Source organism: Mixophyes fleayi, chromosome 3 (assembly GCF_038048845.1).
Source record: "Mixophyes fleayi isolate aMixFle1 chromosome 3, aMixFle1.hap1, whole genome shotgun sequence".
Classification (NCBI taxonomy): Eukaryota; Metazoa; Chordata; class Amphibia; order Anura; family Limnodynastidae; genus Mixophyes; species Mixophyes fleayi.
In genome coordinates this window covers 99297311-99310786 of record NC_134404.1, presented here as the reverse complement: position 1 = coordinate 99310786, position 13476 = coordinate 99297311, and the positions used below count along the sequence as shown (strand labels likewise).

The window sequence follows — 13476 nt, the reverse complement described above, 5'->3', positions numbered from 1 at the left end:
CTCAAGATAAGATCTCTATTGTCCCAGAAATCAATAAAGCCACATAACACTACCTGTTATGGTTACTCGTACAGGGAAGGAACTCTTCTGCAAGTAACAGGAATCTGAACCATAGACAGTATTGCTAATACTCCAACAGACACAGTTGACGATTTCATTTTCATCATAAGAAATAAATCTGTCCTGCATCAAATCCCACACTGAGTGCTCCATAGGGAGCAGGCTGCAGTTAACCTTGTCCTTTGCTGAAAGATTGGAAACATATAGCAAAGGTATGGGTATTATATGCACTATACTCACTAAAATGTACCACTGCCAGCAATATCTCAATTGCTTTTATCTATACTGTATTATGATATTGTAAACCTCAGACAGAGGATTCCCTATGAATGGGGAAGGAAGTCACTTTGTGGAGTTATGTGACCTAGAACGATGTGATCATATATTGGTATTTAAAAAAATGTTCCCATGTAATGAGCCTTGGAAGTGAACCTTTATTTCACATATTCCTGTTCATCATTGGGAGGGAGGACGATCTATTGATTTGCTCACTGATGGATAGTTGCTAATGGATAATGATGATGGAAAAGGGATTGTGGAAGTGGTTTATCAGGGTCTAAACATTTCATTTACAGTAAAGTGATGATTTTGGTGCTATTTCAATGTTTCCTGTCAGCCACCCTGCAACAAATATTCATTGTTGTTACCATAAATCTCTAGAATGGATGTTTGACGAGAGGAAGCAGGAACTGTACTCAGTCAGGCTAAACATTACCACAATGACCAGAACAGAAGTCCAGGCCATATTTAAAGATGGCACCACAATTGTTACGTTGGCAAGCTTAGTAACATTATTCATTATTATTAATAGTAATTATAATAATATGGTAAGGTTAATACAATGTCACTTGCTTCTACTACAATTAAATGATCATGGAGACCACATTTAACTTTTATTTTGTTCCCCCAATGGCCCTGACTCGTTTGTATATAGAATTTATGTAGCTTTATAATGTACACCCCCTTCTCAAATAGCATTAGATTGATCAAGGAATCTCCCTCTGATTTGAGGGTATTTCGCTGTTTTCATTATCTTGTGAACCCCACTGTTTAACACTGATGACTGGCTTGGGGGGGAAAGGGGTCTGGGATTTCCTGAAATGAAGGTTTCCTGCTTATGCTGGGGATTGTCCAATAACATATGTAACACAATGGAGCAGGTTCAATTCATGGCGTTGTTCTTTAGAACAAGGCGGCACTCGTATTCTTACCGTTACTACAGTAATTTTAACAGAGCTTTTTGGAGCTGTGAGCAAGAATCACAGCTGAAATTACCATAGTAACGGTAATAATGTCCATCTATTGTCATAGTAACGGTAATAATGTCCATCTATTGTCATAGTAATGGTAATAATGTACATCTATTACCGTAATAACAGTAGTAATGTGCATCTATTAACCTAGTAACGGTAATAATGTCCATCTATTGTCATAGTAACGGTAGTAATGTGCATCTATTACCATAATAACAGTAGTAATGTGCATCTATTAACCTAGTAACGGTAATAATGTGTAGCTATTACCGTAATAACAGTAGTAATGTGCATCTATTAACCTAGTAATGGTAATAATGTGCAGCTATTACCGTAGTGACGGTAATAATGTCCATCTATTTTCCTAGTAACGGTAATAATGTACATCTTTAACCGTAACTACAGTAGTAATGTGTATCTATTAACCTAGTAATGGTAATAATGCACAGCTATTATTGTACTAATGGTAATAGTGCACAGCTCGCATTGTTTTAAAGGAAAACGCAGGGAATTGAATCTGCCCCAATGTGGCTGTTCCCTGCTCAGATGACCATGGTGACCCCAGACTGACAATCCCTCTGTGTAATGTTGCTGGCGAACTAGAACAGGGCAAGTATAAAAAGATAAACAAGTTCAAAAGCAAATTCAATAAATAAAATATGTGAAAAGATATATAGAAGGAAGCATTTTATATGATGTCTCAACCACATTCCAGTCGTTCGCATTTTTCAATCTACAAAAATACTGTTAACGCTTATTTTACCTTCACATAGTAATCTATTGATTTTCTGAATTGTACAGATAAAATGAATTATTAATGCTGATATAAGCTGTAAGAACTGAGAGAAATGGGACTTGTAAACTTTTCTTAATATTGATCGAAAGAACTGTTTACTAGAGTGGTCGGATCCTCAGCCCATTCTGCATAATGGATATGGACAGCTCTTGTCTAAGAGGTGAAATACACAGTCTAGTAGCACCGTATTTTATTTTATAATCCAGTTGTTAAACATTGTATGGCAAACAAAATGTCAAATATATTGTATCTTTTTTTCCATGTTACCTACAATATGTCAGACTCTCCCTTTTCTCATTCCAGTCTACATAAAGATTAACATTTGATAACCATAACTCACTTACATTTTTACTTTGGATTCCAGAGGCTGCTGACATCCACGATATTTCTCTGTATTATTATCAACATCAATTTCATCCTGGTGGCTGTGGAAACATAAAGAATAGCCTAAGTTATGTTTTCATTGAGGAAGAAATTAAGTCAATTAAGTCAACTTTTAAGCCAAATAATAAAACCAGTAAGTGCATACTGCCAAACAGGACTAGTTTCACCGAGGACATAATGCGCTGCTTTCATTTTTACTACTGATTTTCGAGTTACTTGAATTAAATTGCAATTGCAAAAAAAGTAAATAACTGATATTGAACAGAGTAAACATCAGATAATTCACTTCAGCTTAATGTGATTGGAACATAAAAAAGAAATAAAGGAGCAGGTATTTTGCATTTGATTGAAATGGTTCACATTGGGAGGATGAAGTACATAAAAGTAAAACAATATGCAACTAACCCAAGGACAGACATAATAATGTCAATCAATCCCTTGTCTCGAAAAACAATGTAAAGATAAAATTGGTAAATTGACTTAAACTGAGTACACTACAGGGTTTTCTGATGATTATTCGGCCAATCACACAATAAATGATCGCTCGGCCCGACATCTCATTATTGTGTGCGCTGTAACGATGAACAATCACAGTACCAAAGCACATCGTATCATTTGATTTGATTTTATAAACGGACTAAAAATCTCGTTCAATGATGGAACGATGTTGGGCGAATTCAGCAGTGTGTATGTGCTCATGACCGGATCTCCATAGAGTTTACAGAGTCACAATCTTTTCAGCAGATGGTGATTAGAGATGAAGAGCAAAGATCTGAAGGTCAATCTTGTAAAACGTGTATAGTGTGTACCAGGGCATTTTATGTCATTGAACGCTGAGAACGGCGTTCTGGCACCTTTTTTTGAACTTTTTTTTTTCTCTGCGGTGCTGCTACAGTGCAGCACCGCATCTGTGCGTGTCCTGTATCCGTCGGCCGGAAGCAAGATAGCGAGAGGAGCCGCGATCAATCTGAGAAGAGTGAAAAGAAGACTGCATAGAAGGTAAGTAATACAGACTACAGAAAGCGGGGGGAGAAGAAAGAGGGCTACAGAAAAAAGAAGAGGGAGCAGAAAGAGGACTACAGGAAAAAGAAGGAGGAGCAGAAATAGGGCTACAGGAAAAAGAAGGTGGAGCAGAAAGAGGGCTACAGAAAGCGGGGGGAGCAGAAAGAGGGCTACAGGAAAAAGAAGGGGGGGCAGAAAGAGGGCTACAGGAAAAAGAAGGTGGAGCAGAAAGAGGGCTACAGAAAAAAGAAGGGGGAGCAGAAATAGGGCTACAGAAAAAAGAAGGTGGAGCAGAAAGAGGGCTACAGAAAGCGGGGGGAGCAGAAAGAGGGCTACAGAAAAAAGAAGGTAGAGCATAAAGAGGGCTACAGAAAGCGGGGGGCGCAGAAAGAAGGCTACAGGAAAAAGAGGGGGGCGCAGAAAGAAGGCTACAGAAAAAAGAAGGGGGAGCAGAAAGAGGGCTACAGGAAAAAGAAGGTGGAGCAGAAAGAGGGCTACAGGAAAAAGAAGGGGATGCAGAAAGAAGGCAACAGAAAAACGAAGGGGGAGCAGAAAGAGAGAGCTACAGAAAAATGAGGGGGTGCAGAAAGAGAGAGCTACAGAAAAATGAGGGGGCAGAAAGAGAGGGCCACAAAAAAACAAGGGGTCAGAAAGAGAGGGCCACAAACAAACGAGGGGGCAGAAAGAGAGGGCCACAAAAAAATGAGGGGTGCAGAATAGGGGTGAAAATAGCTAGTGGGCATATGCAGGGCCGCCATCAGGGGGGTACGGGGGGTACTGTTGTACCGGGCTCGGGCTCACCAGGGGGCACGGTACAGGATCCGATCACAGGGGTGGAGGATTCATTCCCCCTGCGATCATGTGCTCTGCCTGTGACAGATCACAGGCAGAAGACAGGATAGCAGAGACCAGCGGCGGGCCCCAGGTAAGTATGTGTTTCTCATGGGGGGGGCGCTCATGGGGGGGTGGCCCGGGTGGCACGGGGGCCCGTACTGGGCCCGATTTTTTCTGAAGGCGGCCCTGGGCATATGTGAGAAAAGTTGGTAGGCATCAGGGGACATGTCAGTGTGTAACAGGTGAGTGATGTCCATTTATTTTGTTTGTATTATTAAATCTAACATATGGGCCCCCCCTCTAGATATCCTGCATTTACTCCTGGGCAGCAGTGGAGACTGGACAGCATTCTGCTTTAGACATCAGTCATCTGGACTGCAGCCTTGCCAGCCAGCCAGGAGGAGGCTATTTTTATTTTACAATTGTCAAGTGTGTGAGGGGCAAGGAAGTAAGTAAATTTATGTCAAGAACATTATATATATATATACACATATATATAGTTTATTTTTTTCATAAAAGATTAATAAGACGTGAGTTCCGACACCTTTTTTTTTACAAAAACAGCACTGGTGTGTACACAGGAATCGGCATGCTGATCAGGACTTTCAGTCATTGGAAAGATCATTAATGATATGCAGAACCGGATTTAGACCACATGGGGCCATAGGCAAGATACTGGTTTGGGGCCCTCTCCCTGAAAAAATCCATAGCACTATAGTTTTTTAGCATAACATATACCCCTATTCAGGGGCTGGCTGGAAGACTTTAGCCTGGGGGCGCAAGCACATAGCACTGGCCCATAAGTAGCGGCCCATTTTTAAAGGGTGGTCTCACTGCCAGCCCTGGGAGGGCCCTCTGGGGACCGCTGGGCCCTAGGCAATTGCCTTGTAGTGTGTACCCAGCTTAACCTAACAGATGGACACAAACTGACCTGTGTTTGGACAATAGATAAATACATATTATGTAAGATGTACAGTGCAAGACCAGAAATATTTGATAGCAAACAGAAGTAAGTTCTTGTTTCCCTATGGAGAGAGAGTTCACCTTTCAAGCAAACAGGCCCCATCGTGGATTTTCTCAAAAGAACGCTGACGCCTTCCAACTTCTTCCTGTAATAAGAGGGAAAGATGGATGTCAAGTGTCGGCTTCAGGTTTATTAGCATTTCATGAACAAACTTTGGCTTGTCATTTATCTGAATTTGAGAACTGACCTTTATTTTAGAGATTTGAAAAATAATATATACATTTTATGCATACACAGAATGGCATGTAGTGACTACATGAAGGCAAGAACAGAAAGGCATCAACTTTGACAGGCAGGGCTGTAAATGTACGCAGAGGAAGGCTGAGATACTGTAGATATCATTGTTGATTATTTCACAGGATTGACCTTGTCAATAGTTAATTTGCTGCCTTGCCTTTTTCTCAAACTCGTTTACTGCCAGAACAGATTTAATGAGTTGCAACACATATATCCATAGACCTTGGCTGCACGATCTTTATCCCCAGAATTATTACATATAAAGTCATTTAGATCAGCGTTCCATAATTGCTCCTTAAACTTGCTCTTCTTACATTTGTTCTTTGTGGCTTATCCATTTGTGCTTCTATAAAGAGCTAGTGCAGGATTCTAAAAACAGAGAAGTCTGACAAGTGGATTTTCCTAGCACCATTCAAATTATTCTTTTCATAATAAAATGTCTGCATACATCAAGATATCCTGAGTCCCTTTGGAACATCTGAGTGACAATGGGATATGACTGGCAGCCAGAGAAAGATAAATGGTGCCTTCTTGAACTTCGTAATGCCTGCAGCCTGAATATTTTTCTAACGGGTCTCAGTTTTAATGAAGTGAAATCAGAAAAGAATATTGCTTTCTATTCTGTGCAATTCTTGCTTAGAGGGGAAGGATTTGTTCCTCCTTTATATTTCGTTTTTTTAAACGATAAAAATCCTCCATCTCCTATAAATTGTAATAGTAGTTATCCATCAGAGAGTACCCGAGTCAGTTTAATGATCTAGGTGGATTCTTCATCCCTCACTCCGACTGATAGGAAAGAGCAAGGAGGAAGTCCTCTCAAGAACAAATATACTACATAGTTTTATGAAATACACTATTCAATTAATCTTTGAATCAGAGGGGGTAAATTTATGAAGCTGCGGGTTTGAAAAATTGGAGATGTTGCCTATAGCAACCAATCAGATTCCAGCTGTCATTTTGGAGAATGTACTAAATAAATGATAACTAGAATCTGATTGGTTGCTATAGGCAACATCTCCACTTTTTTAAATCCGCAGTTTGACAAATTTACCCCCACTAATGCTTGTACTGGCTATGGCTTGCAGGACAGTATGATTTGCAGTCATTTCCAGGTATAATCGCTATATAGGTATAGAAATCAACTTGTAGGGGATGATTTATCAATTGGCAAAAAGCTAGCAATAGGGCTTTTTCTGGCTTCACCCAATACATTAAAGGGTTACCACTGGTAGCCATAACAACGATAACCCTGTGGTATGATTCAGTGGTTTTCATTGGCCAGGGCTTCCTCATGCCTTTGCATGGGAAATCCTATTTAACAAGTGCTTCAGTTACTGCCATCTCAGGATAGTGTTTTAAGTGAGGTGTCAGGTGCAGAATCACAGAGGAGGGGACAGAGTGCCAGGAAAGAGGAGAGGGTGTCAATGGTCAGAAAAGTGGATCGGGAACCGAGGAACAGGAAGTGGGTCTCATGGGAGATAGGAGAGACTGTCAGAGGACAGGGACCTGGGGGAAAAGATGTCAAGAGAGTGATTCCAGGGGTGAGAGACAGGGATTTTTTAACATCCCCCCACCATCCTGCTCACAAGTATGTATATATATATATATATATTACAAGTTAACCCGTGCATGATACTCATGCATTCTAGTCAAATCAAGCTACTTAAGGTGTTAAAAAGGTTCTTGTCATGCATTTGGGCCATAGCCCAGGCCTCAACCACCAACCACTCCCCACTGTCACCCCCGGCAACCACCAACCACTCCCAACTGTCACTTCTCCTTCAAGAAATATATATATATTTTTTTCAAATCTTTATAAACACTTTTAACAATTAACAAATTAAATTAACAAATTAAAAACATCTTAGTATACCAAACTTCAGCCCTTTCTGAATTTTTTTTCCCACACATACTTAGAATTTAGTAGGTCAGTGTATATCTCCGCCCAGCAGGTGGCGCTGCAGCTTGGTTTTATTTTTTCCACACACAGACAGACTAACACACGCCACTAGACATTTATATTATAGATTAAAAAGAGTATTTGTAAACTGCCCTCCTCCCCCAATGTAATAGAGAGGGTGCCCCTTTGTATTGATAAGCTTGGTGATCGATAGAAGCAGTGGAAGGAATTGCTGCTGCTACGAGGCCTGGAGGTGAGAGGAGACCAGTAATTCCACTCTACCCTCTCAAGGTTCTTGTTGGGAAATCTATTGAGCATGCGCATACCACATGCATGCTAAGAACAGAAATTACTTGCTTAGGGGGGTGGATAGGCATCACCAGCCCTCCTCCAAATTTTGCTATGGGGCCTGGCAGTGCCATGTTCTGGCTTTGATTGGTGGCTAACACTACCAACCAGAGTCTCCCCTCAGTATTTACTTGATGAGTTCTCTGTTATAGGAGGAGCAGCGCATACCGCTAGGGATCCATCATCACTACCAGGGGAGGATTGGTCATAGGCCTTACCGGTAGGCGACCTAATGAGGCAGCCTGACAGGTTTGTTTGATTTTTTCATTGCATTTTTATTCTTTTTAAACAAGTAAGGTGACTGGTTCCCTTTCCCGGGACAAGCCAACTTTCTTCAAGTGGCCACGGATCTGCTGTCTCTCCCCCTTATGTGTGGCCTATTCCACAAGAACAAGATATCACATGGGATGCACAACATATGATAGGTGCCTTTAAATGTGAGCAGAGAAGCGCCGCTGGAAGCTGCAGAAAGGTAAGTGTGAGCGCAATGGGGTGGAAGGGGGGGCTGTTGGCAATGTTGTGTGTGTGAGCGCAGCGGGTTGAGGCTGTTGGCAATGTTGTGTGAGGGCAGCAGGGGGGCTGATGGCAATGTGTGTTGGCAAAGAGGGCTTGTAGCAACGTATTGTGTGTGTGTGTGTGATGGCAACAGGGGCTTGTAACAATGTAATGTGTGTGTGTGATGGCAAAGGGGGCTTGTGGCAATGTAATGTGTGTGTGTGTGATGGCAAAGGGGGCTTGTGGCAATGTAATGTGTGCGTTTAATGGTAATGGAAGCATGTGACAATGTAATGCGTGTGTTGCAAAGGGGGCTTGTGGCAATGTAATGTGTGTGTGTGTGTGTGTGTGCAATGGCAAATGGGGCTTGTGGCAATGTAATGTGTGTGTGTGATGGCAAAGGGGGCTTGTGGCAATGGGTGTGAGGTAGATGTTGGCTAATTAACGGGTGCAAGTTTGTTGTTGATGGTGGGAAAATTTAATTTAATAGCTGGGCCTATTAATTTAAGATAGTGTGGTTTGGAGGCTAGTAATTGAATGTGGGGGTGGGCGTTCACTACTTTAATTTGGGTGGGAGGTAGGCTATTAATTTAATGGTGGATTGTTGGTTGCCACTAATTATTTAATGGTCGGGGCTATTAATTTATTTGTGGGGTTAAGGTGATGCGATTTAATTTTAATAGCGGGGCCTATTAATTTAAGGTGAGGTGACGGGACCTATAATTTAATTTATTGGTGGGGTGGTTTGGGGCTACTAATTAAATGTGGGGCTCAGTTTGGGAAAGAAGACTATTTATTAAATGTGAATATGAATTATTTAATGCCGGCATGGTCGTGGGTAATTGTTATATTTATAAAATGTAAATGCTATTAATTTATTGCTGGGGCTGTTTGGAGGGAGGGATATAGGTTTATTTATTAAATGTGAATACTAGTATTTTAATGTCAGGCTGGAGGGAAGCCTATTTATTAAATGTAGGTGTTATTGATTTAACACCGGAGCTCGTTGGAGTTTTCTAAATTTCATGTACTCATTTTTTTTCCAAATAGGGCTCCCAGCATTCCAGGCTCCAGACAAGTGGCAACTTGTCAGGAGTCACCAACAACGACAGGTAGGGAAAGCAACAATAACAGGTAAGAGAGAGCAGTCTGTCAACTGTATTTTTCTATATTGGCAGTCCCTCTGCACCATGTTATTAAATAAACAAAAATATGTTAATAGTGATGACATTTTCTGTTACTGCGTTGTTACTGCTACATTTAGTTGCTCATTTTGTGTTTCTATGTATTAATGTACTCATCACTTGTACACAGAGGAGGCAGCTATTATGTTGGTGAACCAATAATCATACCTCCCAACTGTCCCAATTTCAGCGGGACAGTCCTGATTTAGAGTCCTGTCCCATCATCATCATCATCATCATCATTTATTTATATAGCGCCAGCAGATTCCGTAGTGGGAATAAGTGGGAATGTTGGGGAAGGGTGGTATGTAATGGGCAGTCTAGCACTTTACAACCCCCTGGTGGCAAAGTCATCTTTGTACTAATCCTCCATTTGTGCTTGACCTGCCTACAGTTGATTTGGTCCCTCCCACATAAGGCCGCTTACAGAATTTTTTCCAGGGCCACTTTATGTTTCCAATCTGCCCCTGATCACTACAATTACTTGAAAATTTCTAACTGGTTTGAAAGTCAGTTGAATAGGTCACAGTCTCTTACTGACGATAATGTCACTACTATTTCTATCACCCCACTTACAATGACTCCTTTATATGCAGGGAAGTGTGATCTGTACAGCTGGACATACTGTATGTATAATGTTTGCTATATATTATTTATGTATAGTTAGCACATTCAGAATAGGTTCATTTTATGTAAATAGAATATGAATATTTTGGTAAGAAAAAGTCAATATTCTGTGCTTACCCTTGAATCAGGAAGGTGGCTGGTTTAGAAAAATAAACGAATGGCAAAGAACAGGGAAAATGGAGACAGGCGCAGCATGTAGGCTGGTTACCCAATGGAATACCCACTGCCATGTGAAAACTGTCAGCGACACCATCTGTTAAATGCATTCCCACTTCACACACAATTGTCAGTAAAGCAGGCAGCAACCAAAAAACAGTGCAGCGCCACAAACATTCCTGACCACAAGCATAAGTGGGTATGGATTCAAATTTCCAATACTCATTTACATGCCTTTACTAGCCTTAAAAAACATTAGTGAAAGCTTGATTTTTTTCTGCCAGTGCATTGTTTGTTTAAAATGATGTCTAACATATACATTCCTCTGTACTAGTCACAAATAATGGATTTGAGGTTAGAGTGACAAAAATATCTTACTTTAAATTTAAGCTGAAACCATTCTTTATAAGGTATGTTCTTGCTGCAATACAAGTAATTGATGTTTATAACAAATTCGGTTAAAGCTTATTTGTATTCAGCACTACCAAGAGAAATCTAGTGCATTAAGGCAGCTGCTTCTAGCTCCCCCCATGCTACATGCACAGTTTTTTGGTGAAAAAGCCTGAGCTGTGGTGCAGTCTAGGAGGGGTGTGGCTGCACAGAAGGAAGCTATTGGTCCATGCAGTCACATTGCCCCACCCATAATCCAGCTCAGACGGGGCAGTGGGTGGACGGAAAAGGGCCATCATCCTCCCCACCATAAGCTTTAATGCCAAGCCCCCAAGAGGGGCCCAAGACCTGGCACTGTACAGGCCACCCCAGGGCCTCCTATGTAAATTATCATTAGCCATAACAATAATGGTCGGATACCATATTGTGTTGCTAATGGGAAGATAAATTTCCAGGTCGTAAATAAAATGATATATACATTAGTTGTTTTACTGACAGATTTGTTTACTGTTATTATTTTAGTTCTAGTATTGACTGAGTTACATCTAGCATAAAGTACATATCTTTTACTTGATATAAGCTCAGTATCCTCAAGGCAGAGAGCATCTGAGAACAAATAACTTCTGACTATTCTCTAGATTACATCATTCATTTAAACATCAAAGGACATTATTTATGAAGACTGTAATAAAAAAAAACCTACAATAACAGCTAGTAAATGTTTGAATAATTTAAATGTGTAGCAGTCAGAAAATCTATACTAATTTCAGTTTTGCACCATTGAACATGAAGTATTGATTAGTGCTCTATTGCAGCTAAATTTATGAAGCTAGCCATGTTTGTATATGCACATAAACTGATTAGTTGGCCTCCCCCAGCTGCCACTGGAGACAGTTTATGTGGGCAGCTTGTGTGCAGTAGTTGCAGTGTGAAGTCATAGGAGACACATTTCACAGATTATACCAAAAGTGACCCTGTTGTAACACCATTATCAAAAGATTATAGTGGAAGAGAGAAAAACATATCTTGATATACCTTAGGAACCATAATGTATTTCCATTGCCTTACAGCTTTACTTTTTACTGTTATTATCTTCTTTCATTTTACACAATCCTGTCTTTATATTTTTACTGAAAATGTCTCACATTAATGCACTATAGCATTGTGACAGGATGGACCGCCTATGCCACCCTGTCTGTTGTTGCTGGCACCAGCTGGGCTTACTTTGCCACCATCCCCTCTCGTTATTCCTAATACGCCCCTCCTGCTGCAGTAGGAGGAGCCTGCTGCCACCACTGGGCTCCTTTATGGCACCCAGAACCACGTTCCTTCTGGGTAACTGTCGCTGCTAGTGTACTCCCATGCTGGTACACTTGGGCTGGAACCCCTGACAGCTTACTATGGATCAGGGTGCTGTGGTGCACCCTGGCCTATAACACTGGCCAGCTGCTGGGTAGCGGCAGAGCGGTGGCACCGGAGAGCTGGGTCCAAACCTCAGAAACAGCCGGAGGACGGATTAGATTTAGGGTCTAATCTGCAGGTCACATGATTACAGCAATATTGAAGAAGTTGTCAAGCAGGGTCTTGAAGCAAAGAGTGATTTTTATTTCGCTCAGGTGCCCTGAAAAGGACAGTTCCGCTAATTAAAGGTATCAGTGGTCAGGTCAGATGGAACATGAGAATTATACATTTCAGTGTACAAGACAGTGCTTTTTACACATATTTGGACAAAAGCTATTTTTAGAATCAGGATGCAATGTGTTTACCTAAACATAGATTTACATGCAATGCAAAGTTAACAATATTTACATTTATCTGTGATATACTATAAATTCTGTGATGTCCTGCATCTTGTTTTTAGACACAGGAAATATAGTAGCAAGGTCTTAATTAAACCTTACTGTCTTGAAGTGGACCCTCACACATCAAAAGGTCTGATTAACATGAGATTAGAATGAATCCTTTCTTCCAACAGTTGCAGAATACACATTCCCAAAGAAAGGTACAAACACCAAACAAGTCATTTCTCCACATCACGATACACAATAGACTTTCTAAACAAAGGCTTATTGTATCAGATATATACATCAGAAATAAGGCATTTCCTTTAGCAAGGTTAAAACAGAAAAAAAAATATTTCTACCCTGGTCTCAGAAATAACGATTTCCTATATCAAAACATACACAATATCAAAAATAAGTGCATTAGCAATCATATAAATAAGCACCCTGCGCTATTTCCTTTAAATAAATTTATACCATAAGTTATTTATAAGTGATCTAGTCACAAGCATAAAACCCAGAAATGACATTTCTACTTGTAAACTGTGCTATACAGAAATATAGATTATTGCTGAATGGTTGCTTTGGTTCAGTGCAATGAACAATCATTGTTTTACATTGTTGAATATTCATACTGACTCTCCCAGAACTCCCCCAACAATTTGTGAGTTCCCAGACTCCTGATGGATTGTAGAATTCTCCCCAAAGCCAGACCAGAAAGAGAAGTGGAGTTTGTATGTTCTCCCCAAAGCCCCTTACTCCCCATAGCAGTGGGGCCTCCAGATTGTATATGATTGTTTCATGATTATATTACTATTTACTTTATATTGTCCAAAGTGATTGTGCACCCAGCCTTACTTGCTGTGATCAATGAGCTCTTTATTGCCACAGTTCAGGTCTTCTTCAGCAGTGCACCCAAGGAAGAGGCGGCCCATCGGCTATGCTCTCTCACTGTAGAGAGTAGTCTCCGGGATATGGCACATGTAGTAGGATCCATTAGGGATT

At 40.7% G+C, this 13476-nt stretch overlaps 1 protein-coding gene across 1 annotated transcript in view; it reads right to left on the bottom strand.

The window, feature by feature from the left end:
• Positions 1-13476, bottom strand: part of SCHIP1 (schwannomin interacting protein 1) — a 312923-nt gene that overhangs the window by 218562 nt on the left and 80885 nt on the right. The window contains exons 2-3 of the mRNA XM_075202061.1: positions 5374-5438; positions 2454-2534 (exon numbers count right to left, since the gene is read on the bottom strand). Coding sequence (XP_075058162.1) covers positions 2454-2534; positions 5374-5438 — 146 coding nt within the window. The remainder of the gene's footprint in view (positions 1-2453; positions 2535-5373; positions 5439-13476) is intronic.